Source organism: Eptesicus fuscus, chromosome 15 (assembly GCF_027574615.1).
Source record: "Eptesicus fuscus isolate TK198812 chromosome 15, DD_ASM_mEF_20220401, whole genome shotgun sequence".
In the NCBI taxonomy this organism is placed as follows: domain Eukaryota; kingdom Metazoa; phylum Chordata; class Mammalia; order Chiroptera; family Vespertilionidae; genus Eptesicus; species Eptesicus fuscus.
In genome coordinates this window covers 63177774-63201483 of record NC_072487.1, presented here as the reverse complement: position 1 = coordinate 63201483, position 23710 = coordinate 63177774, and the positions used below count along the sequence as shown (strand labels likewise).

At 41.5% G+C, this 23710-nt stretch overlaps 1 protein-coding gene across 1 annotated transcript; it reads left to right on the top strand.

The window, feature by feature from the left end:
• Positions 1 to 3510: 3510 nt before the first annotated feature.
• On the top strand, positions 3511 to 15189 carry LOC103295720 (olfactory receptor 1J4-like). The gene is made up of 2 exons (XM_028161388.2): positions 3511 to 3995; positions 14211 to 15189. Exons 1-2 carry the CDS (start codon positions 3511 to 3513, stop codon positions 15187 to 15189), a joined length of 1464 nt encoding a protein of 487 aa, XP_028017189.2.
• The last annotated feature ends 8521 nt before the right edge of the window (positions 15190 to 23710 follow it).

The following is a 23710-nucleotide window of genomic DNA, read 5'->3' as shown; positions in this document are numbered from 1 at the left end:
TGTAATTTTAAATTTTAATAAAAAATGAATAAAATAAAGATAGGCATCACATGATCTCACTCATATGTGGTATCTAATGAACAAGATAAACTAATGAACAAAATAAATCCAGAGACATAGAAGCATGGAATAGACTGATGTATCTTAGAGGGACAGTGGGGGTGGGGCAGGTGGGAGTTATGAACCAGGGACCTTATATGCATACTAGAGGCCTGAAGCACAGATACATGCACTGGTGGGGTCCCTCAGCCTGGCCTTTGCCCTCTTGCAATCCGGGACCCTGGATGTCGGACTGCTGTTTTCAGCCTGATTCCCCACAGGGATATAGCAGAGCGCGAAGCGGCAGGCAGCTGGGGAGGAGCTCAAGCCAGGGCCGGTTGCTGCGCTGCTCCCACTCAACTCAGATCCCTGCACTTGTTGCTGCCGTCATGGTAGCACTGCCTCAGAGGTAGGAGAGGCTCCCCAGCTGCAGCTGTGCTTGCCATCTGTGAGCCTGGCATCTGGCTGAGCGCGGCTCCTGCTGTGGGAGTACACTGACCAACAGAGGGCAGCTCTTGCATTGAGCATCTGCTCCCTGGTGGTCAGTGCATGTCATAGCAACCGGTTGACCAGTGGAGTGGTCATAATATTCACTTAGGCATACACACACACACACACACACACACACACACACAGCCCATGGACACAGAAAATAGTGTGTTGAAGGCCTTGGAGGGGCAGGTGTGGGGTGGAGGGAGTCAATGCGGGGGAAAAAGGTGACAACTGTACTACTTTAAATATAAGGATACATTTTAAAAAGTAGTGAGAGATTTTTTGATGTTTACGTGAATACAAAAAACTTCATATATAAAAATATACAATTTGAATAGTTTTGACATATGTATACACCCATTAATGGCAAGTCCTATTCCACTGTACAGACATACTACAACTTTTTTTGATCACTCATCTGTTGAAGGGGCTTGGTGTTCTAACAGAAGTCTGTATAGTGTTTTGGGAGCTTGCTGAATGACATTATTGGAATTGTGAAGCAGAGGCAATGGGCAACGGGGTGTAAGGCAGGGAAGTCTGTAAGTCTCCCTTTGGCAAGGCTGTGGCTGTGATAGTATGTGAGTGCTCTTGTGTGTAACAAACACACACCTTACTTCCTTCACACAGAAGATATGTAGGATGGAGAATTAACACTAAGATACTGAAAAAGGCCAACAAATATCCTACTTTCATATGTTTGGATTCACCATAGCTACAGACCAGAACCCACACTGGCAGCTCAAAAAAAAAAAAAAAGCCCATTTTGAAGATCCGTTGGGGTCCATTTTTTAGTGATTTGAATAATACAGGAACATCCCCGGAAGCCCAATATTTTTGAACTTCTTCTTCAACTTTGTTACATAGTTTAGAAACTAAATGCTCATAATGAGGTCACATATGTCTACACTCAACTCTTTGTCTTTTTCCCACTTAATAGCTCTGTGGTCGTAGATGCTCAGCAGCCTCCACTGTCAAATAGGAATAATTAGAATCACTGTGGAATCTGGTCTGTAAGGTGCTTAAGTTCTAGCACATTGTAAGAACTTAGTAATTTGTAGCCTGTAGAGGCCATGACACCTGACTCTCCAGTTCCTGAATGCTAGAGGACAATACCTGGTACACTGACAGGAAAATTAGTCCAACCAAAGACTCCTCCCGACCTCCAGGCAGCCGCTTCTCCTCCCTATTACTGAGTGTCTCCCAGCCATTTCTTTCACTCATGGTGCTGACAGGATCAAGGTACCATTTCTGTATTGTTCCCTTCCCTCAAAATGGGTCTGCTCCAGGAGATGTTTGAGATCCTAGTTACTTACTGGCATTTCTTAACCTTGTGAGACACACATACAACAATATCAATGCCAAGTTCTTCTCCCAAACTTAATGGGTATTTTGACATTCAACGTTCGCTTAATCTTTCTACCTCCCATAGGAGGAAATGGGTGAATTTTCTTCCCAGTGAAAAGATGATCAGAAAATCTACCTTTGAGACCAGGTTCTGCTGGGCAATATCTATGTGAAATTGTGTAAGCCATCTCACTACTGTCAGTAAATGAAGGAACAAAAATCACCATCTTCTCTACTTCCCAGACACAGAATAAACAATGGTAGATTGAGTGAAATTAAAGGTACATGAAAGCCATTTGCAAAATACTGGGCTATAGGACTATGAGTGGTGACCGCTGTCTGAGTAGAAGGACTTCCTCAAATCCTGAGACTATATTTCTTAAGGTCCTGGCTCTTTTGTCTAATTAAAAAGAGGGAGAAACAGCAGGGTCATAGGAGCAGAGATTCCAATAAATCTAAGAAACATGAGAGAATTGAGACTACAGCAGTTACTATGTGATCATGTAGTTCTCACAACTTCTGAGTATGTACATGATGAAGTTTTACAACATTCACCTCGTAGGACTATTGAAATTTAATGTGGCAAGAAATGTAAAAATGTATTGGTTTGACAGAGTGGTCACTAAATGTCAATTATTATAAATGTGAAGATCGGTACTAGAAATAGTGATGGTCAATCAGGTTACGGTGAATCCTAAAAGACACTTCCCATCCTTCAGGGTGCCCAGTTCTCACATGCCAGATCTCAGATCTCAGGTGTTTCCTGCCTGTGGATCCTCGTTTTGGAGCCATCTTGAAGCACCAGATGCAGATGGAGATAGATGCTCTGAGGTAAGTTTACTTCTTCGCAACAAGATGAACGTGCATTAAGACTTGTCTCATCAGAAGATTTACCCAATGACAGGATATGAGCTCCAAAATGCCTCTTGAGAGGGTGAGAGCTCACATAAGGTAGCACAAGGAGCTAGGTCAGCTCCTTGGCCCTTTGTGCTGATCTTCTCAAGATGCTGTTTGATTAAATTCCTACATTTGATCTTGGCTTTATTTGGGTAGTTAGCACATCATAAAAATACTAATTAAAAATTTCTGTGTTTATTTTATACAGGCACTGTTCTCAGATATTCATGTGTCTTGAATTAGAACCCTCTTATTAACTCTAGGAATGTGTGATATTGGTATCTTCACATACTGAGGCACATGTGTCCATGATAGATTCAGCTCCTTAAGTCAGCTGCCCAGAGAGCAATGTCACCAGACTCCCAGCACAAGGAATCTACCTGCAGAGCCTTACCTTCACTCAGTCCTCTGTCAGGTGTGCCCAGAGGGTCAGGGGGCAGAGGAAAGAGGTCCTGTGTGTTCCATTTATTCTTGCATCTTTAATTAGCACAGTGCCAGGAACCTGAGTAATTAAAAAAAAATAAGGATGAATTTGTTTGGTTTCATTTGAAAGAAGCCATATTGGACATTGAAGGTGTGTTGCTTGCAATGAACACTCTAGCAGATTATATGAATTCAAGGAGATGTTATTTTTCTCCAGGAGAAAGTAGGAAACCCTACAGTGGTGACCATAATCACACTTTCAAAGTCTCTGGACATTTTCATTGTCCTTTCATCCCCAGGAGAGAGAAGAGCAGCATGAGGCCTGAGAACCAGAGCAGCATGTCCCAGGTCCTCCTTTTGGGGCTCCCCATTCCGCCAGGGCAGCAGGGCGTGTTCTTCACCCTGTTCCTGGCCATGTACCTGACCACGGTGCTGGGCAACCTGCTCATCAGGCTGGACTCTCGCCTTCATGCACCCATGTACTTCATTCTCAGCCATTTGGCCTTCTCTGACGTTTCTCTCTCATCTGTCATCGTCCCAAAGATGCCCATGAACATGCAGACTCAGCATCAATCCATCTCCTATATGGGGTGTATTTCTCCGTTGTATTTTTTCATACATTTTGCTGGTCATGACAATTTCCTTCTGGCTGTGATGTCATATGACAGGTACATGGCCATCTGTCACCCTCTGTACTACACCACCATCATGAGGGAGGGGCTGTGTTCATTGCTGGTGGCTGGTTCTTGGATAGTTGCCTGTGTCCATTCTCTTATTCATACCCTCCCCTTGGTCCGACTGTCTTTCTGTGCTGACAATACCATCACCCACTTCCTCTGTGACCTCACTGCCCTTCTGAAGCTGAGCTGCTTGGATAACTTCCTCAATGTGCTGGTCATATTCACTGAAATAGGAATAATTTTCTTTGTTTTGTTATTATTCTGGGCTCATATATCCGTATAGGGACCATCATCCTGAGGCCCTCCACTAAGAGACTCTCTAAAGCCTTTTCTACCTGTGGCTCCCATCTCTCTGTGGTGTTTTTATATTACGGGACACTTGCTGGTGTTTACTTTTCCTCCTCATCATGGGGTTCCAAAGACATAATTGCTTCACTCATGTATACAATAGTTACCCCCATGCTGAACCCCTTCATCTACAGCTTGAGGAACAGAGATATAAAACAGGCCTTAGAGATGTGTGTCAATAGGGTTAAATTCTTTAAGCAGCAATCACTAAATCCTCTTGTTGCAGTCAGGATCAAAGTGAGGTAGCTCTCCTAAAATTATTGTATGGTCAAATCTCCATATACCTTTCATAGAACATGAGTTCTGTCATCATGTACATGTGTTGTTAATATGTTAACTAGGTCACATTTGCTACTTGGATTGTTAATAATTCTTTTTTATTGATTTCAGAGAGGAAGGGAGAGGGAGAGAGAGAGATAGAAACATCAATGATGAGAGAGAATTATTATTATTATTATTATTTTTAAATATTTTATTGATTTTTACAGGGAGGAAGGGAGAGGGATAGAGAGCTAGAAACGTCGATGAGAGAGAAACATCGACCAGCTGCCTCCTACACACCCCCTACTGGGGATGTGCCCGCAACCAAGGTATATGCCCCCAACCGGAATCGAACCCGGGACCTTCCAGTCTGCAGGCCGATGCTCTATCCACTGAGCCAAACCGGTTTCGGCGAGAGAGAATTATTGATTGGCTGCCTCCTACACGCCCCTCACTGGGGATCGAGCCCACAATGCAGGCACGTGCCCTTGACTGAAATCGAACCCGGGACCCTTCTGTCCCCAGGCCAATGCTCTATCAACTGAGCTAAACCAGCCAGGGTTGTTAATAATTCTTTATTAGTAATTGCTATTTTTTGCTTGTTTATCATCTCTTACAGTATGTATGCAAAATCTCATTCAAAACATTTTACATAACTATAATTGTGGATTTTTGTTTTTCTCCTTTGAATCATGTCAGATTTAGTTTATATATTATTTATACTGTGTTAATGAGGATGCTCTGATTTAGCATCACAATCTGCTTCTGGTGAACTTTCCATTTATTTGTTTTTCTTGATTTTTTAATATTGGCTATTGTTGGTTTGAAGCTGATTATGCGCATTTCTTTCCAACTCATGTTCAATGTCATCATGTTGGTAGATTGCAATCAGCCATAATAAGAAAAATTACATTTTGGAAATTCCCAGGTACTACCAAAACAACAACAACAAAAAGCTTTGTAAAATGAGACTTTTAAAAATGCATTTAACAGCACATAATTGTGTTTATAATTACAAGATTTTTCTAGTACTGGGTCCTACCTTCAGACCTCATCTACTTTGGATACTTTCTATCTATATGTACAGATGCAGACAGAGATATAGATACTAGTTTAGTATAGATGGTAATGATGCAGCTTTCTCGCTGTTAGTGTTTACATGGTATTTCTCTTCTATCACTTCAAACTTTCCTTTGTCCCTATATCTGTGAGTTGTCCATTGTTAACAGTGTAATGTTAGATTTTGCTCTTTTTATATAGAGTAACAATTATTATATTTCTGGAAAATTGTATCTATTGACATCTAATGTAATCGTAATATGTTTACATTTATATTTTCTGTTTTGTATTTATATTTTCCATATTACTATGTTTTTTTAAATCTCTGTGCTTTATTTTTTAAATGTATTTTTATTGATTTCAGTGAGGAAGGGAAAGAGAGAGATAGAAACATCAATGATGGGAGAGAATCATTGATTGGCTGCCTCCTGCACGCCCCCTACTGCGGATTGAGCTAGCAACCCAAGCACGTGCCCTTGATTGGAATTGAACGTAGGACCCTTCAGTCCATATGCTGACGCTCTATTCACTGATCCAAATTGGCTATGCCTCATATTTCTATGTTTTTTATTTGATACAACTGTTTCACATTTATTCGCTCTTGTCTTCCTCCTTTTTAATTAATTAAATATATTTTTGTTATATCATTCCCCCTCTATTTACATCTTGTTCATATATTATTATTATTTTATAATTATTTTTTGTATTGTATATAGAGATTATTTTTACTTTCTCTTTAATTTTTAAGTATAATTTAAATACAAAATATGAAATTTATTATGTTAGCTTTTGTATATGTGCAGTTCAGTGGCATTTAGAACACTCATCACCTACATCTCATTCTAGGACACCTAAAAAATACTCGATAGAATATAAATGCAATTGAGTGTTTGGCATTTATGAAAAATTTAGCACAAAATATGTATGAATCAGTATGAAGAAAAATCAGGATAAATGGGAAAATAGCAATGTACAAAAGAGCATTTACAGGATGCCACTTTTAGGTGAAAATAAAGGGGAGATAGAACACATATATGTCTGCCTATTTGAGCAAAAAGAAATATAGGAAGAAAAAATAGTAGTTAAGGTCTGGAAACAGCCCAAGTGCCCATCAATAGATAAGTGAATAAAAAAACTATGGCACATTTATACAATGGAATACCACTCGGCTGTAAATAGGAAGAAAATCTTACCTTCTGTGACAGCATGGATGGGTTTGAAAATTATTATGCTAAGTGAAATGAGCCAGTCACAGAAAGGCGAACGCAATATGATTGCACTTACATGTGGAATCGAATGGACAAGTAATATTTTTCAAAAAATAGAAACAGAAGCATAGATACACAGAATAGACTGACAGCTATCAGCAGGGAGGTGGTTACTGAGGCTGGATGGACAGGTGAAGGGATAAAGCAAAAAAAAATATATATTTACAAATATATTACATATGTATATATGTTACATATGTATATATACATATGACAGATAGACACAGATAAACAACCACATGTGATAGACAGAAGGAAAAGGTTAGTAAAAGGTGGAAGTGAACAAAGGGGATAAATGGGGATGAAATGAGACATGACTTTGGGTGGTGAACTCACCATGCAGTATGCAGATGATGTTTTACTGAATTGTACACCTGAAATCTTTTGGCTTTATTAACCAATGCCATCCCAATAAATTGAGTAAAACAGAAATTAATGAGACTGTTCATCTATAGGAGATGAGGCAGAAAAGATGGGAAGATGAGTACAGTTATTTGTAAAGTTTTGGCTATATTTTGCCATTGAAAAATGAACAGAAGAGGTGGCAAATAAAGCAAAATAGAATAAAACAAAACAGCCCTAGCCAGTTTGGCATAATGGAGAGAGTGTCAGCCTTCAGAATGGTGGTCCGACGTTCAATTCCAGTCAAAGGCACGTACTTCATTTGCAGGCTTGATCCCCAGCCCTGGTTGGGGCACATGCAGGAGGCAACCAATTAATGAGTCACTCTCACATTGATGTTTTTTCTTTGTCTCTCTCTCTCTCCCTTCCACTATCTCTAAAAATCAATGGAAAACTATCTTTGGGTGAGGATTAACAAAACAAAAACAAAGAATAAAACAAAACAAATGAACCTAACTATATTTCAAATGAATACCATAATTAGACTAAAGGGGGAAATGAAATAAGTAACTAAATTAATTTTTGAACCTCAAATTTTATCTACATACTCTCACAAGTAAAAATCAACCACACTTGAAATAAAGTTTTAAGCTGTATATAGTGTCACTGACAGTGGTGTGAGTTCAAGATTCTGAAAACAACTCACCATGTATCCAAAGATTCAGCAAACTTGAGGAAAAAGGAGTCCCTCTCACTCTGAGGGAAAGGAGCTCTGTACATGGAAAAAGAGATGCTGCAAAGAACTCTATGGTGCCAAACTAGAATTAGATATATCAGTTTGAACTTATGGGTTTTAAAATGTATAAACAGATTTCAACTGATAGCTTATATGTTAACATCTATACTGTTCCCATTCCTCATTCTTTCTGTACCATTCCAGACCCACCTCCTGTGAGTAAACTTTCCTTTAGTTTCTTAGTTTCTAGTTGTATTCCTTGTATTTCTTTTATATATTTCCAGTTGGCTTCTCTGAGATAATTTAGAATCCTTGCAGGCAATAAACACACCTAAGACTTCATAATGAATAACTACAGTAATGGATTTGAACGTAGGGAATAAGAATCCACAAGTCCATCTATCTATAGTAATCTATAGTAATAGAAGGATAATATACTAATTAGACCGGTTTTCTTCCAGACATCCTATTGGATGTCTTTCCAGACAAAGCCACGGTGGCAGGGCCAAGGCAAAGGTGGTTAGGGGCAATCAGGCCAGCAGGTGCGAGCAGTTAGGAGTGATCAGGCAGGCAGGGGAGAGCAGTTAGGAGCAATCATGCCAGCAGTGGAGAGCAAATAAGGGTGATCAGGCTGACAGGGGTGAATAGTTAGGGGAGATCAGGCTGGAAGGAGAGAGCAGTTAAAGGCAATCAGGATGGCAGGCAGAGGTGTTAGGAGAGATCAGGCAGGCAAGCAGGTGAGCAATTAGGAGCGAGTGGTCCCGAACTGCGAGAGGGATGTCTGACTGCCAGCATTTGGACATCCCCTGAGGGGTCTGGGATTGGAGAGGGTGCAGGCCAGGCTGAGGGATCACTGCCCCCACCTCCCCCCCACCCCCATGCACGAATTTCATGCACCGGGCCTCTTGTAATGATATAAATAAATAAATAAATAAATAAATAAATGAGGGTGGAATATGGGCAAGTTCCTTCTGATAGTAGAATAAAACTAATAAATATATAACAAATTATAGAATTGGAAAAATCACTATTTGGCCACCACATTTGCAATGATTTTCTCATATGAAAATCACCAATGGATAGTAGGTGAAGTATAGTAGGTGAAATTTTAATAAGCAAAAAGTTATGTTTACATAGTATTAGAATATGTACCTGCCTGATACCTACTAATTATGAGGTTAAAATAGTAACTAAAAAAACGGCAACTTTATAGTAGTGAACCTAGTACACACTACCTTAGCTAATGGATCAAGGATAACTTTTTATGAGGCCAGCATTATCCTAATTTCAAAACCAGACAAAGACACAACAAAAAAAGAAAATTACAGGCCAATATCCCTGGTGAACATAGATGCTAAAATCCTCAACAAAATACTAGCAAATTGGATCCAGAAACATATTAAAAATATACACCATGACCAAGTGGGATTTTTTCCAGGAATGCAAGGCTGGTATAATATTCACAAATCAGTAAATGTCAGCACATAAACAAATTGAAAAACAGATATCACATGATCATATCCAGATGCTTTTTTGTCAGAAAAAGCATCTGACAAAATCCAACACCAATTTTTTATAAAAACTCAGCATGGTGAAGGCCTGGGTTGGAAGGGGAGACAGGCTAGAAGGGGTCTTAGGGAAAAAGGGGGATATATGTAATACTTCCAACAATAAAGATTAAAAAAACACCTCAGCAAAGTGAGATTAGAGGGATCATACCTCAACATAATAAAGGCCATATATGATCAACTTATAGCCAAAATTATAGTCAATGAGCAAAAACTAAAACCATTTCCCCTAAGAACAGGAACAAGACATGGGTTTCTGTTTTCACCACTCTTATTCAACACTAGAGGCCCCTTGTAAGAAATCTGTGCAAGGTGGTGGTGGTAGGGGGTTGTGTCCCTCAGCCCAGCCTGCACCCTCTCCAACCTGGGACCCCTCGTGGGATGTCCAACTGCCCGTTTAGACTCAAAGGCCTGATCCTGGTAGGATCGAGCCTAAACGGGCAGTCGGACATCCCTTTCACAATTCAGGACTGCTGGCTCCCAACTGCTCGCATGCCCGCCTTCCTGATAGCCCCAAACCGCTTCTGCCTGCCAGCCTGGTCACCCCGTAACCACTCCGTGCATCCATTATGGAAAACAGTATGGAGTTTCCTTAAAAATTAAATATGGAACTGCCATATGACCCCGCAATTCCACTTCTAGGAATATATCCTAAGAAACCGAAAACACCAATCAGAAAGAATACATGCACCCCTATGTTCATAGCAGCACAATTCACAATAGCTAAGATCCAGAAACAGCCCAAGTGCCCACCAGTAGATGAGTGGGTAAGAAAGCTGTGGTACATTTACACCATGGAATACTATGCAGCTGTAAAAAAGAAGGATCTTTTACCCTTTGAGATAGCATGAAGGGACCTGCAGTGTATTATTCTAAGCAAAAAGCCAGTCAGAGATAAACAAGTATCACATGATCTCACTTAAATGTGGAAACTAATGAACAAAATAAACTGATGAACAAAATAGATACAGTGACATAGAAGCATGGATCATATTGTCGAATCTCGGAGGGAAGACAGGTATGGGTGGGTGGGTGATAAGAGATCCACCAAAGAACTTGTATGCATGTATGCATAATCAATGGATCCAGATAATAGTATGGTGAGGGTCTGGGGTAGGAAGTGGGGGCAGACTAAAAGGGTTAATAATGGGGGGGGGGAAAGGGGACATATGTAATACTTTTAACAATAAATTTTTTTTGAAAATGTGTTAATAAAGGATAAAAACACTAGCTACTGGAAACAATATCACATGCCTTCTGATAATATGTACTGTTATATTAGCAATAAATCTAAGCCTGAAATATACATACAAACATACATACATATATACGTACATGTACACACAGAGAAGGTAAACATATGTCGTAGAATGTTAACCACTGGGGAATTGGCTGAAGATTGCCAAGGAATTCTTAATATCATTATTACAACTTTCTGTATCTTTACAATCATTTCAAAATAGAAAGTTGAAAATCTTTCTTCCCAGCTGGGGCAATGCCCAAGAACAAAGGCATCCAGGGCATGACTGGAATAAGGGACACTGTCCCCTAGGACTCCAGACCCTCTTACTCTTTGACACATGACTCCCCAAAGGACAGTCAGAAATTCCTCTCAAGCTTGGGGACTTGGGTGCAGTCTCTCATTAGCAGTGTTATCTGTGGAATCATTTCTCTGGAGCTGCTTAAGGAAAAGGAAAATCTGTAGAAGTGCTAAGGCCCCAGATATTGCTTCTGTGTGTCTGGACATTAGGTCTCCTGAATAAACCTGAGGAGGTGAAGGTGTCTGAACTCACCAATGAGCCCAGGTGAGAGGAGCTGGAAATCTGCCCTTGGTTCTGCCTGAGTGCTAATGGGTTCACGTGTGAGACTCCGTGTCCATGATCCTGTGTGTGTACATGTATTGTATATGCTTGTATATGTGCTGTTTGATAGTTGTGTGTGTATGTGCTATGAATCTGACTCAGAGGTCTCGTTTTAGCGTATGTAGACCAAGTTATCAGTCTCTTGGCGTGTGATTAGGGACTCCTGATTCATGTCTGTGAACGTAAACTGGCATCACAGCTGAGCATTGGGAGTGAGACTGTTGTCTCTGTTGCTGGACAAGAAGATGCCGACCTCCTAAGGAACCAAGGTCAGCTCAGAGGGAGCTCAGACCTCTGCTCAGCAGTGTGTTGTGCATATGTGAGCTGTGCCTGTGGGAGATACTCTAATGTATGAGAGCTGGAAGTTATGTTATTGGATTTTCTGTGTATGTGACCATGTGTGTGTGACCATATGCATGGGTGTTGGTGGTGGTTTAATGACTGTGCCTGTGACTGAATAGACTTAACTGCCCCATGCTGACTGCTCACCCTCAGCAAGGGGAAGGTCAGAAGGAGGGAAGCTCATTAATATACTCTCATTAATAGGAGAGTGTATACTGCTTGTGTATACTGTTTATGTATATGTGGTGAGGTGAGTGTTCACCAGGTGCATGATGAAGCGGGTGTTGATGTGCATTGTGAGTGTGTTTTGGGGTGAGAGGTATATTATTGTAGGTTGTGTATGTCCAACTTTGTGTTAATTATAATGTGTATGTATGCATATGAGTGTTTATGAGGTGAACCACATATTGGCAATTCTTTCGTTAGGATGGAAATTTGGTCAGGGGTGACTTACATTTTCAAAGCAGCAGTGTGTTTATGTGTTTGAGAGAGAGAGAGAGAGAGAGATTTGTATCCACGATTCAAGTATTTTCTAAAGTGTCCTCCTTGTGGGGCACCATTACCTAAGATACTCAAATTCTAAGCAACACCCTGTTTCTTGAAATGGATCTGCTATCATTTTTATGTACCTGAGTGTGACTGAGTTGCTCAGAATTTTCCAACCTTTTCTTTATTTTTACTAAACATCCCAGGGAAACAAACAAACTAACCATAAACTCCAGGCATCATGATTTGTGAAGGTATTAGGCAGAATTAGCATTAAATAGTGATGAGACCTTGGGGAAGTTATTTAAAACATTGGTCTCACTTTCACGTCTATAAAATGGAAAGAATTACACTAGTTTTGTGAATCTTGCAGAGGCCCTCAGTAAATACTTATTGCATAAATAGATCTTAATGTGGTTGAGAATTTTTTGTCAGTTGGAAAGTAAATAAATATAAAGGAATAAAATTATCTAGTAAAGGGAATAAAAACATTTTGGACAACTCTGAGTCCTCACAGCTCTAAAATAATATATTGTGTTTGGCTCCTAAGCAAGAAAAGGGAAGTTTCTGATCACATAGACATATTAGACTAAACCCCATGAAGTAGCTAACACTTTGTGATTTTTAATTTATAGAAAATGGTAATATATACACTGAGTGGCCAGATTATTATGATCTCTGAATGCATAATTATCTGGCCACTCACTGTATATCCTATATAATAAAAGGCTAATATGCAAATTGTCCCCTTGACCAGGAGTTCGACCAGCAGGCAGGCCGGCCAACCACCCATGTCCCCTCCCCCTGGCCAGGCTGAGAGGACCCCACCCATGCACAAATTCATGCACCAGGCCTCTAATAATCTGGCCACTCAGTGTATATATCAAGTTTTAAATATTACATAGCACATATGTATTAGATACTAATATACACATATATATTTGTGCACCATTCTGTCCCTGCTGTACTGCTGTGTGCCTACAGAATTTGTGTCATTTATGTTTCTATTTCTTAAAAACTAATATAGGTCAAAGAATACAAATCCTTATAGCAGCTGTGAAGAGGTGTTTTTTTTTTCTCCCCAAAATATACTTCATTGATTCTTTTTACAGAGAGGAAGGGAGAGGGACAGAGAGCCAGAAACATTGGTGAGAGAGAAACATTGATCAGCTGCCTCCTGCACACCCCCACTGGGATGTACCTGCAACCAAGGCACATACCTTCGACTGGAATTGAACCCGGGATCCCTCATCCGCAGGCCGATGCTCTATTCACTGAGCCAAACCAGGTATGGCATGTGAAGAGGTTTTAAAATCTGGGAATATAAGGCTGATAAGTGGATTTAATTAGGAAATGTAGGTAAAGTCCTTAGCCTGGTACCCAAATGTTCATCTAAATGTTCAGTATTATTATGAAAGATACTTTGTGGACAATTCTGGTTTTGAAGATATTCTGGCATCAAGTGGCTTTCAATGGCCACCCATTTCCAGAGTGTCCCTGAGTTTACAGCTGAGGGTCACTGGGAGCAGGCAGGTTCACAGGAAGTCTGACAATGTTCCAACAACGCCCACTCAGCAGTGGAGTCTCAAGTTACTTTCAGGTAGGAACAACTGACACCACTTTGCAGGGGCTCATGTTCCATTCATGCCACAGTGAATTATTATGGTTTGGCCCTGGCCTGGTGTATAAACTATTACTCTATGCTCATCAAGATGTAAACTCATAGAAGTGGGCACCTTGCTTGTTCACTGCTGCATTTCAGTCCTTAATAGAGGTTCTGACACAGACGTGATGTTAAAAGTAATATTTGAATAAACAGAGAACACCTCTTACTTCTGTGTGATGAGGTCTTGTGACTCCTTTGGGGGCTCAATGTTTTCCGGGAGCCAGAATGGGAGGGAGGGAAGAGGCACACATCCACAGTTGTGAGAAATTAATACGAAAGTATTTAAAAATGAATGGTTTTCCCAATAATGACAGTATGAGATGTGATGGTCCTGTTCTTCCTTTCTAGGTCCCTGAGACTCCCAACCCTTCTTCATCCCCAGCAGACAGAAGAGCAGCATGAGGCCTGAGAACCAGAACAGCGTGTCCCAGTTCCTCCTCCTGGGACTCCCCATCCCACCAGGGCAGCAGGGCATGTTCTTCACCCTGTTCCTGGGCATGTACCTGACCACGGTGCTGGGCAACCTGCTCATCATCCTGCTCATCAGGCTGGACTCTCGCCTGCACACGCCCATGTACTTCTTCCTCAGCCACTTGGCCTTCTCTGACATTTCTCTTTCCTCTGTCACTGTCCCAAAAATGCTAACGAATATGCAGACTCAGGAACAATCCATCTCCTATGTGGGGTGTATTACTCAGTTGTATATTTTCATACTTTTTGTTGGTCTTGACAATTTTATTCTGGCTGTGATGGCATATGACAGGTATATAGCCATCTGTCAGCCTCTGCACTACACCACCATCATGAGGGAGGGGCTGTGTGTGCTGCTGGTGGCTGGCTCCTGGATTCTCTCTTGTGGCAATGCCCTCTTGCACACTCTCTTAGTTGGCCAGCTGTCTTCCTGTGCTGACAATACCATCACCCACTACTTCTGTGAACTTGCTGCACTTATGAAGCTGAGCTGCTCAGATACCTCCCTCAATGAGATGGTCATATTCACTGAGGGAGGAATGATTTTCTTCCTGCCTTTTAGTAGTATTTTATGCTCCTATATCCGTATAGCAACCATTATCCTGAGAGTCCCCTCCACTAAGAGACTCTCTAAAGCCTTTTCTTCCTGTGGCTCCCATCTCTCTGTGGTGTTTTTATACTACGGGACAGCTACAGGTGTTTACTTTTTCTCCTCATCATGGGGTTCCAAAGACATAATTGCTTCGGTCATGTATACAGTAGTTACCCCCATGCTGAACCCCTTCATCTACAGCCTGAGGAACAGAGATATAAAACAGGCCTTAGAGATGTGTGTCAATAGGGTTAAGTTCTTTAAGCAGCAACCACTAAATCCTCATGTTTCAATCAGGAGCATAGTGAGATAGATCTCCTAAAATTATTGTATGGACACCTCTATATTACTGGTACTTTCATAGTATATCCATCATGTTGTCATGTATAAGTGTTGTTATATGGTCACATTTGCTTCTAGGATTCTTAATAATTTTTTATTTATATTGATTGCTTTTGCTTGTTAAACAACTCTTATAATATACTATAGGCCTGGTGCACAAAATTCATGCACAGGGGTGGCTGGGTGTCCCTCAGCCTGGGCTGCACCCTCTCCAATCTGGGATCCCTTGGAGGATGTCCGACTGACAGTTTAGGCCCGATCCCTGTGACATCGGGCCTAAACCAACAGTCGGACATCTGTCTCACAATCTAGGACCACTGGCTCCTAACCGCTCACCTGCCTGCCGGCCTGATCACCCCTAACCACCACTGCCTGCCTACCTGATCACCCCTAACTGCCTCTGCCTGCCAGCCTGATCGCCCCCTAACCACTCCCCTCCCAGCCTGATCGCTGCCTAATTGCTCCCCTGCTGGCCTGATCGCCCCCACTGCCCTCCCCTGCCGGCCTGATCACCCCCTAATTGCCCTCTCTTGCCAGCCAGCCAGATCACCCCCTAACTGCTTGCTCCCCTACGCCGGCCTGATATTGCCCCTAATTTCTTGCTGATATCACCCCCAACTGCTTGCTCCCCTGTGCCAGCCTGATCTCGCCCCTAACTGCTTGCTCTCCTGCTAGCCTGATCACCCCTAACTGCCTCTGCCTCAGCCTCCGCCACTGTGGCTTTGTCTGGAAGGAAATCAGACGTCCAGAAGATGTCCAGTCAATCCAGTCTAATTACTGTATTACCCTTTTATTAGTATAGATAGGCAAAATCCCATGTACACCTGTTACACAATCCTAATTGTGGTTTGTCTCATTCTGTTTTGAGATATCTGATTTTTTGTTTATGCATTTTTTAAAATTTTTATGCTATAGAAGACTCACTTATTTAGCATCATGATCTGCTCCTGGTGATCTTTTTCTTTCTTTTTTTTTATTTTTTGAACTTAATTTTTTATGCTGGCTTAAAGCCGATTGTGCACATCTCTTCCTAATTCGCAATCAATGACATCATGTTGTCTGACTGCAATCAGCCATGGTAAGAATAATTACACTATGAAAATTATGTGCTGCAAAGCCTAGTTGTCAGAAAAAGAGAGGAATAGACTTTTTAAAAATGCATTTAAGATCAAACCACTTTGTTTATATTAGGAAAATTTTCTAGTAGTGGGTCCTACCTGAATACCTCATCTACATCTGATAACTGTATAGATACTTCATATCCATAGATATAGATACAGATAGAGATATAGATACCAGTATAGTATAGCTGGTCAAGAGTCAGCTTTCTCATGGTTAGTGTTTAAATGGTATTTCTTTTTCACCACTTTAAATTTTTCTTTGTCCTTATGGCTGTCAGGTGTGCATTGTTAAAATGTAATGCTGGTTTTTTATTATTTTATGTAAGGCAACAATTATTCTATTTCTGGAGAATATTGTTTAAAAACATCTAATCATAATATATTTGAATTTATATTTTCCATTTACTCTGTTTTTTGATACATCTGTTTCACAGATATTCTCATATTCCTCCATTTTAATTAAATACATACTTTAAAATTCAATTTTCCCTTATTAATCATACATTATTATTTTTATTGCTTTATAATTATTTCTGTGCTGTCTGCAGATATCACTTCTTACTTTCTTTTTAGACATTTGAGGTATACAATTCAGTGGCATTTAGGGCACTCATCACCTATATCTCATTTTATGACCACTAAAGAACACTCTATAGGATATCAATTGAGTATTTTGCAAGTGTGAATAAAATAAAAGCAAAGATATCTATGAAGCAATGTGGAGAAATATGCAGATATATTGCTAAATGAAAAACAGCCATGTGTAAAAGAGCACTATAGCATGTTCCTCTTTATGTAACAATGAAGGGGGATAAAATACACATGTCTGCCCATTTGAGCAGAAAGAAGCACAGGAAGACTAAATCAGAAACTGAGACTGTTTACCTACAGGAGGTGGGCTGAAGGAATGGCAAGATGAGTCAGATTTTTAATGTAGTTTTGACTGTGCTGTATTTTGCCACTAAAAAATAAATAGGAGAGGTGGTGAATAAAGCAAAGTAGATTAAAACAATACAAATGAATTGAAATTATACTTCAAATTAACTCCAAAATTAGATTAAAGGGGAAAATAAAATAAATAACCTAAGCAATTCTTGAACCCAGAATTTTGTCAATATACTCCCACAATTAATAATAGTCTAAACAAAGTTATAAGTATCATTAACAGTGGTGTGAGTTCAAGATTTTTAAACAAGTCACCATATATCTAAAGACTCAGCAACTAAATAAACACGGAGGAAAAGGGTTTCACTTTCAGGAAAATGTGCTCTGTACATGGAAAAGGAGAGGCTGGGAAGGACTCTATGGTGTCAAACTAGAAATGGAGATATCAATCAGAAATCATGGGTTTTAAAATATATAAATATATTATAATTTATAGGTTATATATGAACATCTGTACTGTTCCCTTTCCCCATTCTTTCTGTGCCACTCCTGACCCATCTCCTATGGTAAAAACTTCCTTTAGTTTCTTAATTTCTGATTTTTCCTTCTGGTGTCTCTTTTATACATATTTTCCAGTTGTCTTCTCTGTGATCATTTAGAATCCTTGTAAGTATTGAAGACACCGAAAGTTTCAAAATAAATAACACTGGTAATGTATTATAACTCAGAGAATAATAATCCATGAATCAATAATGATATAAATGAATAAATAAATAAATGAGTGCAGAATAAGGGTAAGTTCCTTCTTATAAATGAATATCAACATACACCTGCCAGAATGATTACTATCAATAAATCAACAAACAACAACTGCTGGCAAGGATGTGGAGACAAGGAAACCCCAAGGCACTATTGCCGGGAATGCAAACTGGTGCAGTCACTGTGGACAACAGCATGGAATTTCCTCAAAAAATTAAAAATGGAAATATATCCTAAGAATCCCAAAACACCAATCAGAAAGATTATACGCACCCCTATGTTCATAGCAACACTATTCACGTAAGATCTGAAGACAGCCCACCTGCCTATTCGCAGATGAGTGGGTTAAAAAGCTGTGGTACATTTACACAATGGAAAGTGTAAATGCTACATGGCTGTATAAAAGAAGGAACTCTTACCCTTTGCAACAGCATAGATAGACCTGGAGAGTATTATGCTAAACAAAATTAGCAAGTCAGAGAAAGACAAATACCGTAAGTGGAGTCTAATGAACAAATAAACTGATGAACAAGATGGAATCAGAAGCATGGATACATAGAACAGAAAGGCAGAAACCAGAGGGGAGAAGGCTTGGGGTAACTAGATAAAGAAGTTGAAAGTATTAGCTAAAGAACATATTTGCATACCTCATGCACATGTACAATAGTGTAATGAAGGCCAAAATGGGGGAGGAGAGTGTAGTGGAGGTGACAAGGGGCAAGTCTGCAATAATGTCAACATTAAAACTTTTTTCATAAAACGAAAAGAATACAACTAAAAAGGAAGAAGAAATGATAGAATTAGAAAACTCACCATTAGACCACCATATTTGCCATCTAGGCATCAGCAATGGATGTGAAACATAGTGGGTGAGATTTTAATAAGAAAAATGTTAATGTTATAGTATCAAAATAATTATCCAAATGGTACCTATTAATTACAAATTTAAAAGAGTAACTTTTAAAAAAATGGTAACATTATAGTACAGACACCACTTTAACCAATTGATCAAGGATAAAAATTCTAGTAATTGGAAAAATTAATATCACAAGCCTAATTATATACACTGTGGTATATATGCTGGAAACAAATGCTGAAAACAAAGCTGAAACATACGCTATCTAATAAAAGAGTAATATGCAAATTGACCATCACTCCAACACACAAGATGGTCGCCACCATGTGGTCAAAGATGGCCGCCCCCATGTGGACACAAGATGGCCACCACAAGATGGCCAGCAGGGGAGGGCAGTTGTGGGCGATCAGGCCAGCAGGGGAGGGCAGTTGGGAGGGACCAGGCCTGCAGGGGAGGGCAGTTGGGGGGGACCAGGCCTTCAGGGGAGGGCAGTTGGGGGGTACTAGGCCTGCAGGGGAGGGCAGTTGGGGGGGACCAGGCCTGCAGGGGAGGGCAATTAGGGGCAATAGGGCTGGCAGGGGAGCAGTTAGGCATCGATCAGGCTGGCAGGGGAGTGGTTAGGGGGTGATCAGGCTGGCAGGCAGAAACAGTTAGGGGCAATCAGGCAGTCAGGCAAGTGAGCAATTGGGAGCCAGCAGTCTTGAATTACCACCGGGATCGGGGTAAACAGGCAGTCGGACATCCCTCGAGGGGTCCCAGATTAGAAAGGGTACAGGCTGGGCTGAGGTACACATACACCACCCCCCCACCCCTGTGCACGAATTTCATGCACTGGGCCTCTAGTATGTATATATGTATACATACATAGAAGGTAAACATCATAAAATGTAAACCATTAGGGAATCTGGCAGAAGCCTATCCAGGAATTCTTGATATCATTTTCACAACTTTTAAATATCTTTGAAATATTTTCAAAATAAAAATTTGAAAAACCTTTTTCCCAGCTGAAATAATGCCCAAGGACAAAGCAGTCCAGGGCATGACTAGAATCAGGGACACTGTCCCCCAGGACTCCAGTCCCTCTTACTCTTGGACACTCAGCTCCCCAAAGGGCAGTCAGAAATCAGCCACAAGCTTGGGGACTTGGTTGCAGTCTCTCATTAGCAGCTAAGTGTCATCTGTGGACTCATTTCTCTGGAGCTGGTTAAGGAAAAGGAAAGTCTGTAGAAGTGCCAAGGCCCCAGATATTGCTTCTGTTTGTCTGGACATTAGGTCTCCTGAAGAAAACCTGAGGAGATGGGCGATAATCTGGAGCAGAAGGTGTCTGAACTCACCAATGAGCCCAAGTGAGAGGAGCTGGAAAGCTGCCCTTGCCGATGGATCTGCCTGTGTGCTAGTGGGTTCATGTGTGAGACTCTGTGTCCATGATTGTGTGTGTGTGCATGTATTGTGTATGCTTGGGTACATGTTGTTTTATAGTTGTGTGTGTGTGCGCTAGGTATCTGACCCACACTCTTGTTTTAGGGTGTGCAGACAAGTTACCTCCTGGCTTGTGGTTAGGGACTACTGATTCATGTCTGTGATTGCAAACACGCATCACAGTTGAGAATCGGGAGTGAGACTGTTGTCTCTGCTGCTGGACAGGAAGATGGAAGATGCTGACCTCACAAGTAACCAAGGTCAGCTCAGAAAAAGCTCACACCTCTGCTCAGCAGCATGTGCTGGTGCATGTGCAAGCTCTGTTTATAGGGGACACACTCGTGTGTGAGAACAGGAAGGTGTGTTGTTGGGTTCTCTCTGTCTGTTATCATGTGTGTGATCAAGTGCATGAGGTGTTGTTGCTGGGTTAATGATGTGCCTATGACTGAATAGGCTTAACTGCTCTATGCTGACTGCTTCCCCAGGAAGGAGATGGTAAGAAGGAGGGTGTGTGCTGCTTATTGTACTTAGTGTGGCTGTATGTGCATGTGTGTTGTCGGTGTGTGTTTCTTGTGAGATTTTTGAATTGTTTGTGGCCTTGTGAGTTTTGGTGAGGTAGGTGTATAGTACAGAGTTATGTATATGTGGTGTGTTGAGTTCCAGGTGTGTCACGAGTCACCTGTGTTGATGTGCATTGAGAGTGTGTTTGTGGGTGAGTGGTGCATCATTGTGTGTTGTGTAAGTCTCACTTTGTGTTTTACTTGTGACTTGTGTGTATGTATATGAGTATTTATTAGCTGAACTCCACATTGACCATCCTGCCATTAGGATGGGAAGGTGGTCACAGGTGACTGGAATCCTCAAATCAGTTGTGTGTATGTGTGTATGTGTGTGTGTGTGTGTGTGTGTGTGTGTGAGACTTGAATCTTGAATGTGTGTCTGGGGCTTCCAACGTGCCCCCATGACCTCAAATATTTCTTTCAGAGCCTTCTCCTGGGGCACAATTGGCTGAGATAAAATCCAAAGAACCCCTGTTTCTGACACAGATATGCTGAGCTTCTCACATACCTGAGTGTGACTGCATCACTGAGATTTTTAACACTTTCAGGCAAAGAAAGATTAGGTATCACGGTGCATGAAGTCAGAGTGCAGGACTGCTACCAAATGGTGGCAAACCTGATACGGTCACTTAACTTGGTGGCCTCGGTTATCAATCTACATAGTGGAAGGAATGATACTTGCCTCAAAACACAGGCCCTCAACTAACATGTATTTGTAAGAAAATGATAATGAATGTAAGGGTCTTTTGTCAATTGAGAAACATCAATATAATTAATGAGAATTCTCTAGGTAGAGACCTAAGAAAATCTGCAGTACTGGCAAAGGGTGCTCCCAATGAAGGGGGAAGTTTATGTGGGTAAGAGCATGGGCTTTGATCATGCAGACATATTAGTCTGAACTGCATGACATAGTCAATATTTGATCATTTTTCTCCTTTACATTTATTGTTAAAGTAGGCATACAATATTATATTAGATTCTGGTGTGTACAACGTGGTGATTCAACACTTACATACCTATCACTACAATAAGTCTGGTAACAGTCGTGTACAAAGTTATTACAATACTATTGACTCTATTAAAGAGTATTTGATACTTTTAACCTACAGAATATGGAAATATTTATAGTTTATATATGTATATGGAATTTATATCCCTTATATTTCTATTTCCTAACAACTGAAATAGGAAAAAGAACATTCATTCTTAGTGCAGCTGGGAAGAGTTTTAGTCTGGGAATGTAAGGCTGATGTTGCATTTTAGGAAACTAGATAAAGCCTTTACTAAGGTAACCAGATTGTCCCGCTTTTGTCTGTCCCGCCAAAAGCGGGACGATCTGGTCACCTTACTTTAACCTCGAGTTCAGCACAGTGTTTATGCCACCAAAATGCTCAGCATTATTATGAAAAATCATTTGTAGACTGTTTTGGAGATTTTCTGGCATCTAGTGGTTTCAATGGCCTCCCTGTGTTTCCAGCTGGGATCCAATGGGACAATGCTTCACAAATGCCCACTGAGCACTGGCGTCTCCCATCACTTTAAAGCAGAAAAACTGACAGTTTTTCAGGGTCTCACCTTCTAGTTCTGCCAGGGTGATTATTATGGTTTGGCTCTGGGCTGGTATAGAAATTATCCCTCCATGCTCATCAAGATGTAAACTCACAGGAGTGGGGATCTTGCTTCCCCTGTTCACTGCTGCATCTCTGTCCTTAGTAGAGATGTTAAAAATAATCCTATATAATACAAGCCTAATATACCAATTATTTGTTGGGGAGTTTGACCAGGAGTTCGACTGCTTGCTATGATGTGCGCTGACCAGCAGGGGGTGGGGTGGAACATGGCTGACGTTGGTGACAAGATGCTGGCAGCCGGCAGTAGTGGAGGTGCTTCAGGCCCTGATGGGTCCTGATGGGAACGGGACCACAGCAGGAAGGTGGAGCAGGTTAGCAGGCAGCGCCAGGCCAAGGCGGGAGTGATCAATCACCCAGCAGATGGTGACCAGAGGTAGTGGTGGGGGGCGGGGTTGCTGCCCGGCTCCCAGGTGGTGAGGGAGCTGGACGGGGAGCCCAGCCCCAATCGATTGCCCCGCAGGCAGGATGGTGAAGCAGGTGAAGGGTTGGCGCCAGGCCACGAAAGGGTGTCAGGCGGGACTGTGGGGCTGCGAGGATGGGGGCACAAGGTGGGGCTGCGAGCTGAGGCCCAATTCCTGCAGGCCACCCTGAGTGACCCTACCCATGCATGAATTCATGCACTGGGCCTCTAGTCTATATATATAAAAGCCTAAGCAACTGTTAAGACGGAACTACCAAATGACGGGAACTGGAATAACCAGTCGATTAGTCACTATGATGCTCACTGACCACCGGGGAGCAGATGCTCAATGCAGGAGCTTCCCCCTGGTGGTCAGTGCACTCCCACAGTCAACCTCCCCTCTGCCCAGCCAGCCAATCTCCCGTGGCCCCTCCCCCAAGCTGGCCGGCTGGCTCTCCCATTGGACTGGATAGGGGAGCCAGCCAGCCAACCTGCCACGGTCCCTCCCCCTGGCCAGCTGCCCCTCTGCCCCCCAATAAGCCCTGATCGCTGGTCAGGTCAAGAGACCCCCACCTGTGCACAAATTCATGCACCGGGCCTCCAGTGTTTGAATAAAACAGTGAACCCCTCTTGCTTCTGTGTGATGATGTCTGTTTACTACTTTGTGGTTCAATGTTTTCCTGGAGCCAGACTAGAATGGAGGGAAGTTTTATACACTCACAGATATGAGAAATTAATATGAAAGTATTTAAAAATGGTTTTCCCAGAGAATGACAGTATGAGATGTGATGGTCCTGGTTATCATGTTTAATTTCCTGAGATTCCCACACCTTCTTCATCCCCAGCAGACAGAAGAGCAGC